Below are 22,280 nucleotides of genomic sequence, written 5' to 3' on the forward strand. Positions count from 1 at the left end.
ATAACAATTTTTTTAAAAATATCCCAAGATATGCCCTTCTCGAGAAATTCCGGAGACATTTGTAACTATAATTGCACAACCCCTCCTGATGGAAATTGATAGAATTGGAGTTAATAGGATGTTATGTTTGTATATTCACTTTACCGAGGAAATTAAGCTAATGAATCACACCATGAAGCTTTGGGACAGGGTAATTGAGCATAGACTAAGAAAAGAGACTAAGGTGTTAGAGAATCAGTTTGGCTTCATGCCTGGACGATCGACTATGGAAGCTATCTTCTTGATTAGGCGGTTAATGGAGAGATTTAGAGAAAATAAAAAGGACCTTCATATGGTTTTTATTGATTTGGAGAAAGCGTATGATAGGGTTCCCATGAGTGTTATGTGGTGGGCCTTTGAAATGAAAAAAGTGCCTACTAAATATGCTAATATGTTAAGGATATGTACGATGAAGCAGTAGCTAGTGTCAGAACTACGGATGACACGTCTAGGGAGTTTTCAATTACAATAGGACTGCACCAAGGATCAACTCTAAGCCCTTATCTTTTTACTCTAGTTATGGATGAACTTATGGAGGGTATCCAGAGGTCCGTGGGGTATGTTATTTGCAGATGACATAGTATTAATTGACGAAACCAAAGGAAGAGTTAATGCTATGTTAGAGTTATGGAGAACTACTATGGAATCCAAAGGTTTTAGACTGGGCATGACTAAGACAGAGTATATGGAGTGCAACTTTAGTAATGTAAGGAGGCGGGGCGAGGCGAGGATGTAGTAAATATGACTAAGATAGGAGGTACGTAATAGGGATATCTTTCGCTATCTTGGTTCAATCCTACATAAGGAAGGAGAGATTGAAGAGGATGTTAACCACAGAATAAGAGCAGGTTGGTTGAAGTGGAAGCATGCTTCATGAGTTCTGTGCGATTGTAAATACCTACCAAGTTGAAGGGAAAGTTTTATAAGATAGCCCAGCCATGTTGTATGCCTCAGAATGTTGGGCCACCAAGAAGCAGCATGTGTATAAGATGAGTGTAGCGGAGATGTGAATGCTTAGATGGATGTGCGGCCACACAAGGTTAGATCGAATTAAAAATGAAGACATCCGTAAAAAGGTGGGGGTGGCACCAATTGAGGAGAAGATGAGAGAGCATCGCTTAAGATGGTTTGGGCATATCCAACGTAGGCCTTTGGATGCTCCAGTCAGAAGAAGTGACTTATGCCAAGTTGATTAAGTAAAAAGAGGTAGGGGCAGACCGAAAACAACTTGGGTAGAAACAATGAGGAAAGACTTGAGGGTTAGGAACATAACAGAGAACATGACCTTGGATAGGATAGAATGGAAGAAAATGATCCATGTAGATGAACCCAACTAGTGTCAGGATTAGACTTAGTCAATTTGAGCGGGTAAATCCTTTCACCTTCCTCATGAAAATTTTCTAAAGGATTCATTAGCCGACCCCAACTAGTTTGGGACAAAGGGTTAGTTGAGTTGAGTTGAGTATATTCACTTGACGATGAAAAATATAAAAGGTCAGATACAGATGCAATATGTCTGAATATTAATAGAGTAATTTGGCATAACTGATTAGATATGAAGAATATAATTCAAAAAAGAAATGTTGGAGCTTTCAGCTGTATAGTTTGGGTTGTCAATATCTCAACCTGTGTTTAAAAACTCGGGTTTGGACAAGAACTTAGCCAAGATAAAATTATAGTTGACTTGGGCGAGTCAATGATTGAAGGTTTTTTCTTGTCGAACTTGAAATTGACTGACCTGACATTCTTTTTGTTTATCTAATTTTCATTAACTCAGGCAAGTTCGAGGAGACTTTTGATTGACTCTGGTAAGGCCAAACTCGGTCGAGAACTTGGGCAAGGTAAAACCGAGTTGACTTGGGCATGATCGACACGTGAAGTTCTCAAACAGTGGTCTCCGCAACCTTCCCTTAACAATTATTCTTTGTTCCTGAGTTTGTGACAGTAGAGTCTAATGTTTTCATTTCATGGCATTCTACAACCAATATATGCCAGCCACCATGACACCAATAGCACTAAGTTTCTTCACAAAAGACATAACCTCCAAATGTAATAGGAAGTCACTGAGCAATCATCTTTGAAAGTTTGCGGGTAGTGTTTCTACATCCAAGTTTTATTTTAAGCAATGGAAGTCTAGTAATGAACATTTGCAAATTCACCACGACAAAAATTTAAGTAGCATAATAGAATTATGTGTATTTTTGTATCATTTGTAACATGTGCAAATGTTATTTCTAATTATGAACACTTTTTTTTTATCAAATTTGTTAATTGAAAAAACAAAATTCCTTAGATAGAGAAGGCAAGTGCTAATAATGTATGGCGGTATACTATAATTTGAAAAGAGATGGGAGAGTGTATTTTCGTTGTTTCGTATACTTACTGATTATCTTCTTTTTTAACATACTATGTATATTTCAACTTTGACTATAGTTTCCCTCTATGGATATTCATCTTTCTTTACCTATGATGTTGGGGAAATGCTTTACTGTTTCTTACAATTATTTATGGCTCTTGGAAAACAGGAGAGGGGATTTCTTCCGTTATCAGCTGCTTTGTTGTCGTCTCCTGTATTACGTTCCGAAATTGGCCGTATTATGGACATATTCACGGACATTGCTGCAACAATTGAAGCCATTCTTCTCTGTCTTCTATCTTGTCACTCAGGTCTTCTTGATGTGACCCTCTCTCCTTTATCCTGTTAGTGGTTTTCATGGTAGCTATCTTACTCGTTTTTTGCCGCAGGCTTAGTTTTCCTGCTAAATCAGCCAGAAATCACCGGAGCTCTCATCGTTTCACTTCAAGGTGTTGAAGATATTGATAAGACCGATTGTGTGCCTATTAGATATGCAGCTGTTTTAATATCAAAGGGTTTTGTTTGTCATACGAAGGAAGTTGGAATGATCGCTGAGCTCCATCTTAGAGTGGTTAGTTTCTTCTTGTTCTTTTTGCTGAAGATTTCAGACGATGTTTGAAATTTCGGGTTCGGCCTCAGCCGAAGCCGAAATTTCTGTGTAAATATTAAAATTTCGGTACAAATTTCGGTTTCGGTCCCGGCCGAAATCCGAAATTCGGCCGAAATTTAAAACCATGATTGCAGATACACCTTTCCTTTGTGGCCCTATTGCGTTCAACCATCTTTGATGATTCTTGGGTGCAGGTAAGTACTATTGATCGTTTACTTACTGCATCTCCTAACTCTGAAGAACTGTTATGGGTTCTATGGGAGCTTTGTGCTCTTTCCAGGTATTAAAGGTTCTGTCGATCTTTTTTTTCATTGAATACAAAATGTACTTTTTCGAGAGATGCGGGCTATAATGTGCAGGTCTGATGCTGGACGTCAAGCCCTTTTGGCTCTTGGACATTTTCCTGAGGTATTGCGATTATCAATTTGCCATTTCATGAATTTTCACCTTTTACTTAGAAGTTGGGTTTTAAGATATTGCATTCTAGTTGCTTACCTTTCTTTAGTTGTTGGCCTTTTGGCTCCAACACATTAGAGTTTATTTGCCACTAGAAGGCGAACAAACAAAAACTCTTTGCGTTAGTAGAGTATTTATATCTGTAAGCCACAGTATACTGCTTTCATTGCCTCTCATCTTAAGATTTTCAAGGTTGTGATTGTATAGGCTGTATCAATTTTGGTGGAAGCCATACGTTCTATCAAGGAGTTGCAGCCAGTAACTTCAAATAATGGTAGGCTATGGATTGTGATTGGAAATTTGTTTGGTAACATTTTTAAATTTCTCTCTCCTTCATTTGTGTCCATGTTCACCCAATCACTTGTTTCAAATCTTGAATTTCAGGAACTTCGCCATTAAATCTTGCAATATTTCACTCAGCAGCGGAGCTTTTTGAAGCAATTGTTACAGATTCAGCTGCAACTTCTCTTGTTTCTTGGATTGGACATGCTGTGGAGCTTCATAAGGCTTTACATTCATCTTCCCCCGGATCCAATAGGAAGGATGCTCCTGCAAGGTTGTTGGAATGGGTAGACGCCGGGGTAGTTTATCACAGAAACGGGGCCATTGGACTTCTTAGGTATGCTGCTGTTTTAGCTGCTGGAGGAGATGCTCACCTTACTTTGACAAGCATTCTAGTATCCGACTCGATGGATGTTGAAAATGTTGTTGGGGATTCGGCTGGTGGTTCAGATATTCGGGTTATTGAGAACCTTCTGGGGAAACTTGTTTCCGACAAGTACTTTGATGGGGTCACCCTCCGTGATTCTTCTATTGCACAACTCACAACAACATTTAGAATTTTGGTGATCATTTCAGAAAATTCGGTACGAAATGACTTTGAATCAAGGTTTTAAATTTCGGTTTCGGTTTCGGCCAAAATTCGGAAAAAAATAAATTGAATTACATTTTATTCCAAAATTTCGAAAAATAAATAAAATTGTAAAAAAAAAAATAATTTAATTTTTCCGAAATTTCGGTTGAAATTTGGACAATATCCTAAATTTCGGGTTTTGTGGATTTCGGTTTCGGTACCGTCCGAAATCCCAAATTTTGTCCGAAATTTAAAACCATGCTTTGAATATTCATGTGTTTGGGATCAGTAGACTTCTTTCAGACTGATTATTCTTTCATTGGTGAAGGCTGTGGCTGCTTCTCTCTACGAAGAAGGAGCAATTACTCTTATATATGTGGTTTTGGTCAATTGCAAGTTCATGCTTGAGCAGTCTGCCAACACTTATGGTATGTCCCTTATGCTTACCTTTTTCATTGGTTGAATAACTTTAGCTATGTAAAAAACAGTTGATCAAATCATCAATTGATGGATATCCATATCATGATAACGGAACGAGTTGTGGGTCCCTTGCAAGATAGAACTACTGTATGCATTTTGATTAATCTTCTTATGCTTTGATTGTTGTTAACTCTGCACATGGTACTGAAATGTTCTTGGAGTAGCTTGTGTGAAACTTGTCCACAGTTGTACGTGCTGGATCAGTATTTCTAACTGTTTTTAAAACTAAAATTACCGACGTGTGACCAACTTGTGGAATGTTACATAAAAGATGCAAGGCCTGGTGGTTTATTTCATTTCATAGAAGAATAGAGGTTGTAGGTTTGAAACTTCACAAGAATTTTCTGGGCAGTTTTGTTAGAAATAATATCATCAGAATTCCAAAGTCTTGTGCTTGGGTGGTGGGAGTACTGGAGTAGTACTAGGAGGGGTCCTAGGAAGTCCTCGTTTTGCACCCCTTATGTTGTTGGGCCTGTTGCTCTGTTGGTTGAGGCTTTATACCTCGAAATTGAGGTCACAGGTTCAATCCAGCTTCTCTAAATAAAAATAAAAAAAATAAAAAAAATAAAATAAAATAAAACCTTTTGGGAAGTCAAGATAAGCTATAAAAGATATTGTAAACTACTTTAACATGCATGTACTCATCTTAGTTCGACCATGGGCCCTCTTAATGATAATATTTTGTGTATATAGAAGATCGTTTAGGATTCTAATGTCTGCTTCAGCAAGGTTTTAAATTTCGACCGAAATCTGAATTTTCAGGTTTCGGTCGAGACCAAAATCTGAATTTTTGGGTTTCGGTCGAGACCAAAATCGAAATGTGTAATACTTGAAACGTTACTTTATTTCGATCAAAACATGGGGGGTAAAAGGTGGGCCCCACCATAATGCATAGATTTAGGTAGAGATGGTAGACCCACCACAGCAATAACGTTAGGGTAAAATGGTGGGCTCCACCCTAATGTATAGATTTAGGTAGAGATGGTAGATCCCACCATATGTAGTGATGTTAAACCTCACCACCACTTCAATAACATTAGGGGCAAAATAGTGGGCTCCACCCTATGCACATATTTGGTTAGAGATGGTGGGCCCCACACCCTCAAAACCTGAGGTGTAAAATGGTAGGCTCCACCCCATACAAAATATGGTAGTTCCATCCCATCAATAACATGAGGTGTAAAATGGTGGGCCCCACACTATGCATGGTTTTGATGGAGATGGCGGCCCACCAAATCAAGTGTAAAATGGTGGCCCACACCCATGCTATGCTTGGGTATAAAATGTTGGGCCTCACCCTGTCAAAATAAAACCTGAGGTATATTAAAGAAAAAGTTTTCCAATAAAAATTTTTCTTGGAAAAAAGCGAATGACAACGGAAAGAAACATACTTAGTATATAGAGAGCATTTCAGCTACGTCGCGACGCAGCGTAAACCCATTCGTCGCCACGCGACAGCCGTTGGGTTACGTTTGCGGTCATGATTTAATAGCTTTAAAATCCACTTGAAAAAGTATCCGGTTACCCACTTCATAAATTTTTCCGTTTTTTTAGGACGAAGAAAACACCCATTTTCCAATATTTTTTTAAGAATGGCAATTGCCCAGTTTCCATTGTTGCCCGGTTTCGTGAAACTTCTCTTTCACAGGAACTTTCGTCTGATCGAAACTAAAATGTTTTCCTCCCTCGCGCTTACCCGGACTAGGTATTATGCAAATCGAGGTTGAATGGCGGGGCTGAATCATATGGTATCTGGAATGGAATTTGATTGATTTGGAAGAGATGTTTAGAATGTTTCTGAGTATTCTTTTTTATGCTTGGATATTTATGTACTATGACTGGTTTCACCATCCACAAGAACTTTGAACAAGGAGGAACCAAGCCTGTGAACAAGTGACAATATATTGCGGACAAACTTATGAATATCTGTTCATCAGAATCATAATGCAAGTTGTGGATGGAAGGAAGAAGGGTGAGAGAAAAATCCAAGCTTCATTCAATCCTTGGTTCTTGGGGGTATTGAAAAACTCAACCAAGTGATGGAAGATTGCTTTCCTGAATTGGGTTTGGAACCCCGAGAATTGTGTGGAAATGAGTTGGATTGAGTGGGTTTTCTTCGTCCTTAAAAAACAGAAAAGTTTATGAAGTGGTTAACCGGATACTTTTTCGAGTGGTTTTAAAACTATTAAATTGTGACCGCAAACGTGATCCAACGGCTGTCATGTGGGTGACGAATGGGTTTGCCTCTGCGTCGCGACGTAGCTGAAACGCTCTCTAGTATATATTATAGATTAGCAGTTGGTGTTCCAATCATTCTCTTCTCACCTATCCTTTTGTGTATAGAACCATGTGAATACCTTCTTTTGGCTCGTAATTGGTGTCGTGAATTGTTGGCCAGTTACTTTCCTAACCTTTGGGGTTGTGTTGTCAACCCTAAAACCTCAATTGCGAACTATATTGAGTGGGTTTAGTTGAGAACCAGAAGGCTATCACACTGTTATTGCAAGAAGGCAACTCCCTTAGAATATCTAATGACCTCTTGCATCTCTGCGGTGGTTTGTAAGAACAACTTCTCTCTTGAGGATCATGATGGTGAGCTAGTATGATCTCCAGAGCATAATGTTGTTTTCTTCCTCAAATCATTCTATGCTATGCCTAATATTGCTTCCCCTGGTTCGAGATTTCCCAATGTTTGGAAATCATTCGCATCCCCTAGAGCCACGGCATTCCTGTGGTGTGTTCTTTATGGTAAAATTTTCATTGGGGACCAATTTGTAAAGAGACATATCTGTGAGACTTGGGGTTGTGTGCATTGGGGCTTTCGGCTAGAGAACTCCACTCACTTATTCAATATTCTACAATGATTCAAATCAAGAGCATCTTCTTTGGCCCGTTCAACTTGTAATCGAATATCTCATTGTTGTCATTGCTCAAGTTCCTCTGAGGGTGATCGTGTAAGTCGGTGAGCAATGGAAGATTTGATTGCCTTTGGATAATCTTCCTTAAGCAAATAAGGATATTGTGGAAGGATAAGAATGATCGTATTTTTAAGTCTATAACCCACTTACCATTCAAAAAAATAAAAATAAAAATAATAAGTCTATAACCCAATTGGTACAGTTATTAATTTAATTATCGTTGAAGTTTCAAAGGCGGGCTTATGAAACTAAATGATTTGCTGGTTTTACTGTCCATGATATATAATTTTTTGAACGGTATTACTGTCCATCATTTTTAATTATATTTATATAAGCGTGGACTTCTCCCCCACTGCCAGGCCTGTCGAGGCTTTGGCTCCCCCAACTGAAGGTTGAATCAAGTTAAATTTTGATAGTAGTGGTAAACTCCTTAACCAGAATGAATCTACGATCCGTAAGGCGAGTGATGATCCATAAGACGAATACTGGAGGGTTTTCTCCTGCCATAATTCTCGGGCATCCCCTCCTTTGCAGGTCTCTGTGCGGATTGTGATGCGACAAAGGCTGGCCGAGGTTCGTACTGTATGGAACATAATCAGATTAGTTTCTCATATTGGACCTGCAAAGCTGTGGGTAGAGGGTCATTCCCTCAGCACGATTTGTGTGTTTAAAAGGGAGGCCCCACCTCCCTAGAGATTTTGATAATTATATAGAGATTTTTGATTTATTGAGTGGAGTGTTCCTTTTCATTATCAGTAGAGAAGGAAACCCTTGCGCTGATTAGTTGGCAAATTTTGTGTATCTTGCATAGGATTGGTGTTATGGCATGAGATGCCTAGCTTGTAATTTTTCCTATTTTTTCTTTTCCATTTTGCTTCCTTTGCTTGTATTGTTGTAACCTGGTTTAGTGTGTTGCTTTTTATAAATTGTCTTGGAGGGAGGGACAAAGAAGCAAGTTTTATTTATACCTTCACACTATGAGTGTCTGATGAAAGAAGCATTAATTGCTACAAAATATTGGTGGCAATAATGAAGCTCCATCACCGTTTGCATTATATTTGGCTCAATTGTATCCTCAAATCTTAAACAACATATGATAACCATTTGGACTGACAATCTTATCCTCTTAGAGATAGGTAGTCTATTTAACTTCCTACTCGGAAAATCAATTTTCCAAGGCCTCCTTAAAAAATATAGAAGAAAAAATCTTGGATCTCTTCCTCCAAACGTTTCTTAGCTTTCCACGTCACAAAATTTGAACCAACTTCTCTTTCCTTTATGGGTATGGGCATCTCTCCTGTCAAAAAATTCTGAGTTTTATAGCCTTTGATCTTGTCACCATAAAATCTCCTCTCTTTCCCCCCCTTTTTTTGAACATATGATTCACTAAAAAGGAAAAAAGAGCAAAGAGAACTGGGTAGCATAACCCAAGATACAAAAAATATAACTGACCAAAAGCAAGATAACAACTTCACCTTATAGTTTCACAGAACTAGCTCATTACAGTCTACACTGGAGTTAATTGACATTTCTGCCTACGAGTTCCTTCACAGTAAACATGGGTGAATGGATACTCATTGAATTCTAAAAATAACAAACAATTCTCTAAAATATCTTATGAAGCACCAAGGAGGCCTTGAATCTCCCTTAAGCCACATTATGGTGTTGAGCTGTCACCCTTTCCTCAGCAATTTGGGGTCTTTGATTTGATTGTTCACAGAATCCTGAGGCCATCTAGTATCTTCTCTGACCCAAGGGTGTAATCTCATTGGATGCTGTATATTTGGTGAAGGAGGTCCTGAACAAAAGATTAGGCAAAATTTCCCCTTCGCCCATAGTTCAATTTCCTTCAGGCTTGGATAGGTGAAGTATGGAAAACAAGCGCAGAGGTCACCCCTATGGGGAGTGCTTTTTCTTTTCTTGTTCACATATGTGGACATGCTATCTTCCTTGGATGTTCGAGGACCTTTGGAGGCTATGTCACATACGGGCGAGAAATTGTAACTGTCGTGAAAAATCGCGAGATTTTGATTAAATGATAAAAACGAATTTATCACGAATATCTCGCGATAAGACGAATCTCTCGCACATTTATTGCCATAATTTGCTATAAATTCTTGAATTGGCTTAAAAAAATTAAATTTCCCTTGATTATTCCTTCACTCTAATATCACGATTATAAGAAACAAATCCCAAAGATCCTAAAGCCTTCGACCTGACCCTAATTCCGGGTTAAAAAATTTATATATTTGTTTATATATTTTATATTTATATTTTTAAATAATTTTATTTTTGCCATTTTTTTCTGATATAAATCAAAAGAATAAAAAAATTTAAAATATCCCGAGATTTTACCTTGCCATGAAATTCCCGAGAACGATACATAGCTTGGAGGTTGGCCAATTGAAAATTTGGGTTCTTTGTTTAGTGATAACGAAGGTTGCGGAAAATTCCATCTGTAATAATTAGGAACATTTGATTTTGAGGTAATCAGCTTGGACTCCATGTTTAGTATATATTCCTGCAGTAAATATTTTTGTGATTGATCTTTGAATGATTGTAGTGCCATTGTTAGCATGGGCAATGCCATCAAGTTGTATGAATGCCTTCTATTTTACTTGTGGAGTTATTACTTGAATAGGTCATCACCATTGAGTTAAAATTCGACTTATGTTGTAGCTTGGTATTTGTTCGAAGTCTATTTTTGATAAAAAAAAATCATACAAACATTGGTGAATGATTTGCACATAACTGAAATATTATGATAGATATTACTGTATGCCAATACTCAACTCAACTCAACTCAACTCAACTCAACAAAGCCTTTCTTCTAAACTAGTTGGGGTCGGCTAAATGAATCCTTTTAGAAAAATTTCATGAAGAAGGAATCTACCCAGCTCTAATCCTGGCTCTAGTTGGGTTCTTCTACGTGGATCATTTTCTTCCATTCTATCCTATCCAAGGTCATGCTCTATGTTATGTTCCTAGCTATCAAGTCTTTACTCATTGTTTCTATCCAAGTTGTTTTCGGTCCGCCCATACCTCTTTTTACTCCATCAATTTGGCACGAGTCGCCTCTTCTCACCGGAGCATCCAAAGGTCTACATTGGATATGTCCAAACCATCTTAAGCGGTGCTCTCTCATCTTCTCCTCAATTGGTGCCACCCCCACCTTTTTACGAATGTCTTCATTTTTAATTCTATCTGTATGTCAATATTATTGTATGTCAATATGAGCTATTATTATTTTTGATGTTCAGGTATCATATTTGTAATTTGTGTATATTGTTATTTTTTTAATGATTGGGAGTTGTGCTTTGGATTGGTTTCTCGTACAGATTACCTCGTTGATGAAGGAGCAGAATGCAATTCTACCACTGATTTGCTTTTGGAACGCATTCGCGAGCATAGCCTTGTTGATCTTATGATGCCGTGCCTTGTACTATTGGTTACTCTCCTGCAGAAATTACAGGTATGCAATGTTGATTTTTATGCTTCTCAGTAGGATTGTTCTTGTTTATAGGTGGCCTGATACATTACATTCATTCTCTGTCATTTTTTCCCTTAATTTTTATCCACACACAAATTATCAGCATAAATGCACTAGAGATATATTGAGAAAAAAATATTTGTACATATATGCAGCAAAATGGGTCCTAGGTAAAAACGTTTAGCATATAATAGACACTAATTTGATAATAGATGTGGTATTGAAATCATCCACTCAATAGGTATACATCTTTAACATGAAACTTGTGGATATATGAAGAATCAACAGAAACATGGGCTACATTGTCAAGACATGCAAAACCAAAGAGTATAGAAACAAGGTTTCAGATTTCGGTTTTGGTTTGCATTTCGATTGTGACAAAAAATGGAAATGTGTCAGTTTTTTATCAAAATTTTGGTGGACATCCTGTAAAATCATGGAATTGTATGGAAACATGCAAATGATGACAGTGGGTTGGAGATCTTGATAAATAGATAGTGTGCTTGGGAATCATATCTTGCATAAGTAGGGTAGTTGAGATCTTGATAAATAGATAGTGTGCTTGGGAATCATATCTTGCATAAGTAGTGTAGTTGAAATCTTTACTTAAGTCGATTTCCTCATTCATATTATCATTTCTTAGTTTAGTTGTTCATTTTTTGTCATCAGACCTATTGTCTTGTACGTTACATTGCGTTATTTCGGTAATCCACTAATATGACATCTATGTGATGCAACATATCCAAATCATTTCTTAGTTTAGTTGTTCATTTTTTGTCATCAGACCTATTGTCTTGTACGTCACTCTGCGTTATTTCGGTAATCCACTAATATGACATCCATGTGACGCAACATATCCATTTTGTTCTGAATGGCTACATCCTACATATCCAATTTTGAATTTTATTTTTCCTACTATCTTGCTAATTCAACATGTTTTATTTTAGATTCTTCCAAAATTTATGGAATTACTAGCTACTTTATTTGTTAATACCATGGATTTAAATTTCGGTTTCGGTCTTGGCTGAAATCAAAATTTCGGCCGGAATCCCAAAAATTTGGCCGAAATCCAGTAAAAAGAAATTAATTAATTATTTCAGAAATTTCGGCTGAAATTTCGGAAAATACTAAATTTTTGAAAAAAAAATTGAATTTCTCGAATTTTGGCCGAAATTTGGGAAATTCGAAATTTCGGATTTCGCGAAATTTTGGTTTCGCTCCCAACCGAAATCCAAAATTTCGGACCAAAATTTCAGATTTCAGACGAAATTTAAAACCATGATTCATACTAATCGTTTATTGCATCATTGTATTTGTAGGAAGCAAAGGAGCAGCATCGGAATACAAAGCTCCTGAATGCCCTCCTAAAATTGCATCGAGAATTAAGGTGATTCAATTTTTTTTTCCTATTTATGCTATTTTCAATTGATTTTATTATTTGCATTGAACACTTCATATTATGATTACAGTCCCAAATTAGCAGCATGTGCAGCAGACCTATCCTCTCCATACCCTGGTTCCGCACTTGGTTTGGGAGCTGTCTGTCGTCTTATTGTATCCGCACTTTCTTGTTGGCCAATATTTGGTTGGACTCCTGGCCTATTTTATTGTCTTCTTGAAAGTGTTCAAGTTACTTCATCATTAGCCTTGGGTCCAAAGGAAGCCTGCAGTCTTCTGTGTATTTTGGTATGCATTCTCTTCTCCATATTTTATTTAGAGCGCAAACCCGAGTCTTTTGCTCAAGTTTCTTCGTTAATATTGGATTTTAAGTTTGGATGAGTTGTAATCAAGGATTGAAATTTCGGTTTCGGCCTCAGCCGAAAACGAAAACCGAAATTTTGCTCGCAATTTCGGTTTTGGTGGAAATTTCGGTGAAAATCTTATAATTTGGGCGAAATTTTTAAATTTCGGTCCCGGCCAAAATCCAAAATTTCGGTATTTCGGCCGAAATTTAAAACCATGGTTGTAATGTTGAATTACTATACCATTCAAAAAAATGTTGAATTAATAATTTCCATTATTTCTACTTCATGTGGAAATAATCCAGATTGAATTAGCATTTCTAGGAAAAAACTATACTGAGTTGAAAAATAGATCTTTTTTCATCCTTAATGGCTGATCTGAATTACAATAATTGTGGCTAACATTTATGATTTATTTGCATCACAAGGGTGATCTTTTTCCAGAAGAAGGTATATGGCTTTGGAAGAATGGGATGCCCTCATTAAGTGCTCTTAGAACTTTGGGCATTGGCACATTATTAGGGTCTCAAAGGGAGAGAGATGTTGACTGGTATTTACAGCCTGGACACCTTTCAGTACTGCTAAACCGGTTGACGCCACTACTTGATAAAATTGCCCAAATTGTTCTGGATTTTGCCTTTACTGTATGCACTCGCCCCTAAACTATATTTTCATTTTCTAGTCTTTTTCTTCCCCATATGGAGGGAAATCAAATATTATTGCTGGTTAAACCATCTATTTTCTTTGAATTGTTGTTAAAATTTCCTGTACGACACTTATTCCTTCACAGGCTTTGGTGGTCATACAAGACATGCTTCGAGTTTTCATAATTCGAGTCGCATGCCAAAAAGGTGAAAGTGCTGTTGTTCTTCTGCGACCAACCCTTTCATGGATACACGATCACGTTTTTGATTCATCTTCTCTGTCTGACACAGATGTTTTCAAGGTATATCTGCTGCTGTTGTTTTGATTTATCTTCTCTGTCTAACACTGATACTAGTTTTTTTTTTTTTTGGAATGGTGACACTGACAAGGTGCCCGGCACAATAACCCTGAAAAATCTTGAAATGGGGACACTCATACACACATAAAATTACTAATTATTAATCATAATTTGCAACATGATAAAATTATTCATTTAAGGAGTTATATATGTGAGGATTAAGCAACAATAGGTCTACAACAAGCATGAGATAATTTTATAATAGTGCATTCTTCAACACCCCATGATAGCATGGTTCTCTTTTTGTTTAGTCTTCAATATGCAGAGGGATAAGAGAGACCAACAAACATGCAGTGAACATAATATTAGAAGAACAGTTTGTTTTGGGTTTTAGGTTTCGGGGGGCATAACAAAAAATATTAAATAAAGAAGAACTAATCATAAAAGATGAGTTAAAACAATATTTGATTAATAGGACTGCCAATAAATATTTCACAATTGACAGGGTACAAAAATATGTCAACTCGCCCACAGTAAGTTGACACTTCTAACAATATGCTTACGACTGTCGGAAGGCGTGTTGACATCCGTATGAATGCTGAAGTGCCGATGCACGTGTCAGCTATAAATTCAAAGTATCGGGTAAATCGTAGCTTCTTCAAGATCTAACATCGGAATCTTTTTCTCTATTCAGGTGCATAGGTTGCTTGATTTTGTTGCTAGTTTGTTGGAGCATCCACGTGCTAAGGTTTTTTGATCTAGACCTCATTTTGAAAACCAGAATCATTGTATATTTCTTCAATTTAATATTGTTTTTCTGTTCACCAGGCATTGTTGTTGAAGGAGGGGGTTGTTGGATCACTAATAAAAGCACTTGAGAGCTCTAGTGATCCAATTATTTTAGATGGAAAGCAAACTTCAGAAAGTAAAATTCCAGCTAAAAGTGGCTTAAGCTTGCTTTGTTGGTGCCTTCCTGTTTTCAAGTCCTTGGCATTAATCTGTGATCCCCATTTTGGAGAATATGATAAGTCAGTAAAATGCGTGGTTACATTTCAAGATTCTATTTATGTGTTTAGCTGAAATATATTCATGCATACATATTGTGATTATGTGGTATTCCTCTTTACCATTGTGTAGATGCTCTTTTGAATTATTGAGTACTGAAGATTTCTCCTTGATCGGGTGCCATATCCTTAGATTATGCAAGGTAAGCTTCTTGTATCATGTCATATAATCTGGACACCGCTTTAAATATTTACAACAATTTTCATCTCATTTACAAGTGAACAAAGATACCTTGTTTTTTGAAGCATAGCAAAAATGTTTGGAATTGCTTATGTTCCTTCTCCTTGATGTTTTGGCGTTGATGCTCTTATGTTAAATGTTACTGTTGGACGGTCCTATCTTGACTGTTGGACAGTCCTATCTTGAGAAATCCTCTAAAGAAGTAAATGGGAGTTGCTAATTGTGAACCAGCTTTGGACTTGAAATCATTATGAAAAGCCAAGATTTTGCGATGTTCCCTAGTATTTGCATATGTTCAAAATTTTTTTATCTTGCCCTACTGTTTTTGAAAGAAAATACTTCGTTGAATTGACTGATCTTCTCCTAATTTAAGCATATTATTATTATGATATTTACAAGAGAGTTCCATATCATTTAATGCATGTGTGGGGGTATAGCCCACGAAAGGGCCCGCATGCTCTTTAAGTAAAGCGTAAAGAGACTTTCTTTCTTTTTTCCTAGGTTTAGTTAGCCTTTTCTCTTATTTAAATTGTGTTTTAGTTCAATATATAAGGATATGGTATATTTTAAAATAGGGGGCTTAAGTGAAGGGTAATTGTGCATTTTCACCTAAGATCACGTAAGGTTTATAACGGGGGTTATGCCCCATGCATTTTCGGGGTTTTTAGATTCTATTTTGTTTAGGAAAAAGAGAAAACTCTCTTTTTGCGTGCATCTTCCAATTCGTGGAATTTGAATGGCGCTTAGGGCTGGATTATGAGTATTTTCCTTTAAGTAAGCGATTTTCATTGTCTTTATTCTCTCTTTTTCTTGATTAAGATTTATCTATTGCTATTTGTTTGAATTATTTCTTATTTTTGTTTTTGCCCTATATCTGTCCTCCAATCCTTTTTGGATTCGTTCCATTCTTTTTTAGCCTTGTGATTAGAATTATTAAATTCTCTGATGTTTAGTCTAGTTCCGACAATACTTGACCAGTTTTAGTGGTTTTTTTGCTGTTGAGACTAATAAACCTTATCGAGATATTTGCTCGTGTATTGAATGTTTGTGTGCATTAATTGGACATGCATGGGCTATTTACTGCAATGAGCATAGTAACTGTGACTTAATGTTCTCATAAGCGAGATGTTCCAGAGTTGGACATCATTCCTTACCTTTTTCATTATCCATGAACAATTCGTGTCTTTACATACCACATAAACTTCCGATTGACTGTAACTCGCCTTCTTTCCTTTTCAGGTCCTACCAGTTGGAAAGGAATTAGAAGCTTGTCTTCTTGTTTTTAAAGAATTAGCTTCTTTTAGTCAGGGTAGAAGTGCTATTGCGTCCATTTTACAGATCGATTCTTCTGATTTTGAGGAACCAGAAACAGGGAAAGAAAAGGAAAAGGATGGATGTAGTAATCTCTCAGCTGAATATGATTGGAGAAGTTGTCCTCCATTGCTAGGTTGCTGGAAAAATTTACAGCAATCAATTGATGCTAAGGATCACATTTCAGTTTATGCTGTTGAGGCTGTCAATACTCTGTGTTTAGGTGCTTTGTCACTCTGCATGGAAGGCAAAAAGTGAGTTCTTCTAACGGTACTGGTTTTACTGTTTCTTCTGGCTTCGTATATTAATATGAACTTGAATATTGAATAAATGCACTTTGACAACTTACTGTCAAACAAACTGTGAATCAGTACCTATCCATTCACAAGTTGGAAGATATGCCTTTCAAATCCATCTTTCTCCAATGTAATGCATGGACCGAGGGATTTTTTTTTTATGTAGCATTTTTGAGTTTCTTATATTGCCTAACTTCTACCAAATATTGCGCTCAGATTTGTAGTGTCCATTGAAATTATGGAATTACACTTGTTTCTATGTTTGTGTCATTGTTTTTTTTTTTTAAAGGTAAGGAATTTATTGATGTGGAACAACAGCGTACATACGGCAAGGACAAGGCATCCCTCAAAGTATAAACATCCCAAAAACCCACTGACCAGTCCCTAAGGCGCTGCCTTCCTTTCCTCTATATTAGGATTTACCACCGCCGTCTTTTCCTTTTCTGCTCTGTCTTTAGCCAATTTATCTGCTTGTTATTTGCTGACATATTCATATGGTTGAAACTAGAACCTATAGTTGAATAAAGCTTCTTATGTTGGAAATTATATCAGCTAGTTTCCATGGTCCAGCTGCTTTGTTACTCTCTCATGTTAAGACGTTTGTGGAGTCACCTTCGATGATTGATGGGCCTGACATGGATATTCCGCACCAGCTTAAACCTTCCTAAGGAGGGCTCTAGCTTCCGCCTCGTTAGAATCATGCACCCCCACCGGACCCGAAAAGATGAGGATTATGCCGCTGTTATGATCTCGGAAGATGCCACTAATGCTTGCACGACCCGAGTTGCCTTTGGAACTACCATCAAGAGCTTCACCCAACCACATGGGGGATGCCGCCATCTTGGGATTACCTTTTTCTTTATACCTTTTTCTGTGATGATCGTTCTCTAGTTTCTTAGGATGTCGACCATGCAGTAAGTGGCAAATTGCTTATTGTTCCTTCCCCATGATATAAAGTCAATTTTGATTTCTAATGCAATCCTTTTCAGCCTCTTTTTTTTTTTATCCTCGAATATGTGATTGTTCCTTTCCTTCCAAGTGCGCCAAATCAATGCATCAGATACTAAGCTCCATAGGATTTTTCTCGCTTTTCCAAAAGGCTCCAAGCATTAGTTAAGAATGATATATATATTTTGAATGATAGTTAATAATGATATTCTTGATGTAACTTTAGAAAACTTTGGGAAACCCACAAAATTCCGAAGCTTGTGTTTATGTGACTCCATAATCGATGAGCAAAAGGGTAATGCACCATAAGATGATCCAATGACTTCCTCATTAAAATATGCAGCTGTTAGCAACATGATCCAATGACTCTACGAGTTATCCTTGATCCAATGACTCTACTAGTTATCCCCGTTCTTACAAAATTTTTACCCTTTTTTTTTTCTCCACGACATCTCAAGGTCAAATCTTCCTTGTATTCAACTTATTATAAGCTCCAGTTGTAAATCTATCCTTAATTAAGGACTGCCCATACATAATCACCAACCTAAAACACCACCTTTCGCATATGCTTTTCAGCCGCTGCTTTCTATTGAGCGTAACTGGCTTCAATCTGTTGCCATCTTGGCGCACTTGCTCGTGGACGGATTTAAGGCATTCAATCAAGTGTCTAGCCTTTCCCCCGAGTCTCCACCCGTATGGAATAGGCATCACGTCAAAAGCACTACTAGGATTCTACTCATACACGAACTCAAATGGACTACGCTGCGTCATTACATTACTTGATCGATTGAAGACAAATTTGGCTTGTGGCAATATTTGATCCTATTGCTAGGATTGTTCCCAACTACGCTCCACATTAGATTTCCCATGCTTCTTTTAATACTTTGGTCCGGCCATTGGTTTGGGGATGACAGACTGAATTGAAATTCAGATTGGTGCACATCTTTTGGCATATAGTTCTCTAAAAATGGCTAACAAATTTGTGGTTCCTATCTTATGTGATGAATTTAATGACACAGAAGACGGACAATCTCCTTGAAATAGAGATTGGCAATGTTGGAAGCATCTGTCTTTTCCTGCAGGCACTAAAGTGTCCCATTTTAGACAATCTATCAATGACAACAAAAATTGAATCCGTGTCTCGTGTTTCTTGGCAGCCCCAGCACAAAATCCTTGCCAACATCAGTCTCCAGTGTGGATGGAACAGCATTAGTTGTTCTTAATGTAGACACTTGGCATATATAACATCGCTCCATTTGTCGAGTCACATCTTGCTTTAGCTTGAACCAAAATTAGTCAGCCTCAATTAAAGTCAAACATATTTTCCCCTCCAAACATGTTTCAAATTTCCATTGAAACTGACCTGATCTCTCTCTTTGCATCCCCATTGAAATGCATAACCAAATCAAAACGTTACATACTACATTTTATTATACTGTGACTAATATTTTTATATTTTTATTGAAAAATAAAAAAATCATTAATCACTTTGAAAAAAGCTAACAAAATCAAGGCATGGGAGGATATAACCATCCCTTTTTCAAATCCGAAACTTGACCGAGTTTTGTCGGAGTAGAACACGCACCCCTACATCCCTGGCCCTACTTGAAGTCTACAATTACTTCATCAAGAGACAACTACTTTTCACCCAGAAAATAGAAGGACACGTGTGAAAAATAATAAGAACAAAACAAAACAAAAAGAAAGCTCACAAATAGTAGAAAGAACTTAGAAGCAAGAAACAAGGGGGGGTAGAAGAGTCTAAGGTTGGGAGCGCTATGGGAGTGTCAATGCAATATTTTCTTTGTCTTTCGAAGTCCAAGTACATAAAAAAATAATAACTTCTAACCAACCATATTCAAATATATCTTTCAAAATTTAAGTACATCAAAAAGTAGTAATTTCTAGCCTTCTTCATTTTCATGCCCTCTTTCTTCGTGCTTTATGAAGAGGACTTTGTGCTTGTTCCAATGAAGTAGTTTGAAGAGTTGGAGACGTTTGATGCGCCGGATTTCGAACATACTAGCATAGAATGAGGTGACAACAGGTTGGGGGCGGTGGCGGGAGTAGGGAAGCGTGGGGTGTAGAAGAGTCTAAGGTTGGGAGCGTCATGGGAGCATCAATGTAATATTTTCTTTTTGTCTTTCAAAATTCAAGGACATAATAAAAACGTCATTTCTAACCATATTCAAATATATCTTTCATTATTAAAAAGTAGTAATTTCTTACCATCTTCATTTTCGTGCCCTCTTTCTTTGTGCCTTCTGAAGAGGCCTTTGTTCTTGTTCCAATGAAGTACTTCGAAGAGTTGGAGAAGTTTGATGCACCGGATTTCGAAGATACATGCATAGAATGAGGTGACAACATGCTGGGAGCGTCACAGGGTTGTGCTCCTTGGAAGCTCCTTCTTAAGTTGCGTTGAATCGCGAGCATGTGCGGCACCCATGAGGTAAGTTTCATGCGTCTAAGAGCAAGAATAACACCCAAAAAGCGGAGGATAGAAAAAGAAACAGAGAAACAGAAATGGAGATAAGAGAAGATGAGGAAGATGACACTTTTGAGTGCTTTCACTTTTGGCTCTTCCAATGGGCACATTCCTTGTGGCCTTCCTATGGTCTCCTACAACTGTTGCACATGTAGGAAGGTTTAGTTGTTGAAGTAATAGAACCTAGGGTTTGAGCCTTGCAATGACAATATCTCTATGACTGTTAAGGCTGCTCATGTCACTACGGTTCTAATCGGAGCCTAGCCATCCAATTGTGTAGCAATCCTTAATATTCTCTTTCTTGCTGCATTTGCTTTTTTCCTTCATCAAATTAAAAAGGGCCTTACCAAGATCAGAACAGTGAGGAATGATTTCACTGCCTACTGTTCCGTGCGTAGAGAGTTTGGATACGAGTTTTTTTGGGAATGTGATTCCCCTTCGTTTTTTTTCAGGGGTCCCCTCCCTCTTCCCCCAATCTACATCCTAAGACATGGTGAGATGGTTTTTTGGTTGCCCTTATGTACAAAGGCATTGCCTGTTCCCCTTTCTGCTTTTTTTTCCTTTTTATCTAAGGTGTTTAAAGCTTGATTGGCTGAATGTGCGACGTTATAAATGACGTTTTCAGGGGTTCATATATCATTTCACTTTCCGTAACAATTGTATATAGTTTTAGGAATCGTAAATAGTTTTTGGGAATCTAACAGTTTTGTAGAGAGAGAGAGAGAGAGAGAGAGAGAGAGAGAGAGAGAGAGAGAGAGAGAGAGAGAGAGAGAGAGAGCATTCTTTCCCCTTTTATAGATTAATATTTTATGGAAAGAAAATTTTATGCTTGCCAAACATTGCCAATGTATTATAAGACTTTGTTTTTCTCTCTTTTGACTCATCTTTATTTTTCCGTATATCAATTTCTTTTTCAATATCAAGTGCTAGCATTTATTCTTCTTCTTAAATCGATTATTTGTTCGGTAACTCATTAAAATCCAACTCTACCTCAAATTGCACAAGATACTGCCAAAGTGTTTTTCATTTTTCTTTTGCCTGCAAAAGAGAAATAAAAGAATAAAACAAGACAAGAAATACCAAAAAAGAAGGAATATAAACTGAAAAAGAGTCAAATGAAGAATAATTGGAAATAAAAAGAAAAATTGCGGGCAAAATAATTAACTTATTTGTGCTTGATTCTTTGAGAAAAATGGCAGAACATACGTTGGTCTCCATCCAACTCACTTTTCGCTTCATGGCAATTTTCGGAACCTTATGCATGCACTTTCTTGTATACAGTATACACCCTTGTGCCTCCCCCCATGGTCGATGGGCACGGTAATGGGATGAGATTCATGTCAGATAAATTAGTGTTGTCAGTTCTATACTAAAGTTCATCCAATGTTACCAATTGTGGATTTGAGACATTTTGCTGGATTTGATTTCGCTTTTGAATCGTCTGCGTATCTTTTAACTCAACTTGTTTTGGACCTTCTGTAGTTCCATTATGCATGAGGAATATTTTCAAGTATGAGGTCCTACTGATTATTTTCATGAGGAATGATAGATGCAAGGGTGCCCTTGCATAAAGAGCCGGAAAAGGGCCCTTGATTAGATCCACATCATTTTTGGTAACCTTTTAAAATCGGTTGAGAAAGTAACTTCGGTTACACTTAATGATGTGGATCCAATCAAGGGCTCTTTTTCTGGTTCTTTATGCAAGGTCGCCCTTGCATCTATCATTCCTCTATTCTCATTCTCTTCTTGCCAATCTTTTGTTTGGAGTTCAAAAGTTTGACACTTCTTGCCTGGTTCAATTCTGAACACGTCCACCGGGTGTTTGGTAGTTTAGTCTGATCGTTCATTTTACTTGTTGAGCAGTTTGGAGGGAATTTTGGTATTGAGACGTCTTTTTGGGCTTCCATGTGATTTGAATAGTATGGATAACTGTCACGAAGAAAAGTTGAAGGATGTCCATGAATTGTTAGCTCTGTTGGATCTTAGAAGTATGGATGAAAATTCAATGTTTTCATATACAAACACCCCTTTATATCAGGTAATGTTGTTCTTGAAGTTTTTATTTTTTTAATGCTGCAGTAATGATAATAATTTTATTTTCCTCTTCC

At 37.3% G+C, this 22,280-nt stretch overlaps 1 protein-coding gene across 2 annotated transcripts in view; it reads left to right on the forward strand.

Moving 5' to 3' along the window:
• The window catches only part of EMB2016 (embryo defective 2016), a 52,621-nt gene that overhangs the window by 26,006 nt on the left and 4,335 nt on the right, over positions 1-22,280 (forward strand). For both annotated transcript variants that reach the window (XM_077356621.1, XM_077356622.1), the window contains exons 8-24: positions 2,565-2,706; positions 2,785-2,966; positions 3,200-3,285; positions 3,365-3,413; positions 3,669-3,735; positions 3,846-4,327; positions 4,643-4,742; positions 11,051-11,184; positions 12,522-12,589; positions 12,672-12,888; positions 13,373-13,588; positions 13,735-13,890; positions 14,582-14,635; positions 14,716-14,915; positions 15,025-15,094; positions 16,372-16,697; positions 22,036-22,210. In XM_077356621.1, the coding sequence (XP_077212736.1) occupies positions 2,565-2,706; positions 2,785-2,966; positions 3,200-3,285; positions 3,365-3,413; positions 3,669-3,735; positions 3,846-4,327; positions 4,643-4,742; positions 11,051-11,184; positions 12,522-12,589; positions 12,672-12,888; positions 13,373-13,588; positions 13,735-13,890; positions 14,582-14,635; positions 14,716-14,915; positions 15,025-15,094; positions 16,372-16,697; positions 22,036-22,210 (2,724 nt within the window). The remainder of the gene's footprint in view (positions 1-2,564; positions 2,707-2,784; positions 2,967-3,199; positions 3,286-3,364; positions 3,414-3,668; positions 3,736-3,845; positions 4,328-4,642; positions 4,743-11,050; positions 11,185-12,521; positions 12,590-12,671; positions 12,889-13,372; positions 13,589-13,734; positions 13,891-14,581; positions 14,636-14,715; positions 14,916-15,024; positions 15,095-16,371; positions 16,698-22,035; positions 22,211-22,280) is intronic.

Source organism: Tasmannia lanceolata, unplaced genomic scaffold (assembly GCF_043159265.1).
Source record: "Tasmannia lanceolata isolate RefF3 unplaced genomic scaffold, GAP_Taslan_0.1 ptg000016l, whole genome shotgun sequence".
NCBI classification, from domain to species: domain Eukaryota; kingdom Viridiplantae; phylum Streptophyta; class Magnoliopsida; order Canellales; family Winteraceae; genus Tasmannia; species Tasmannia lanceolata.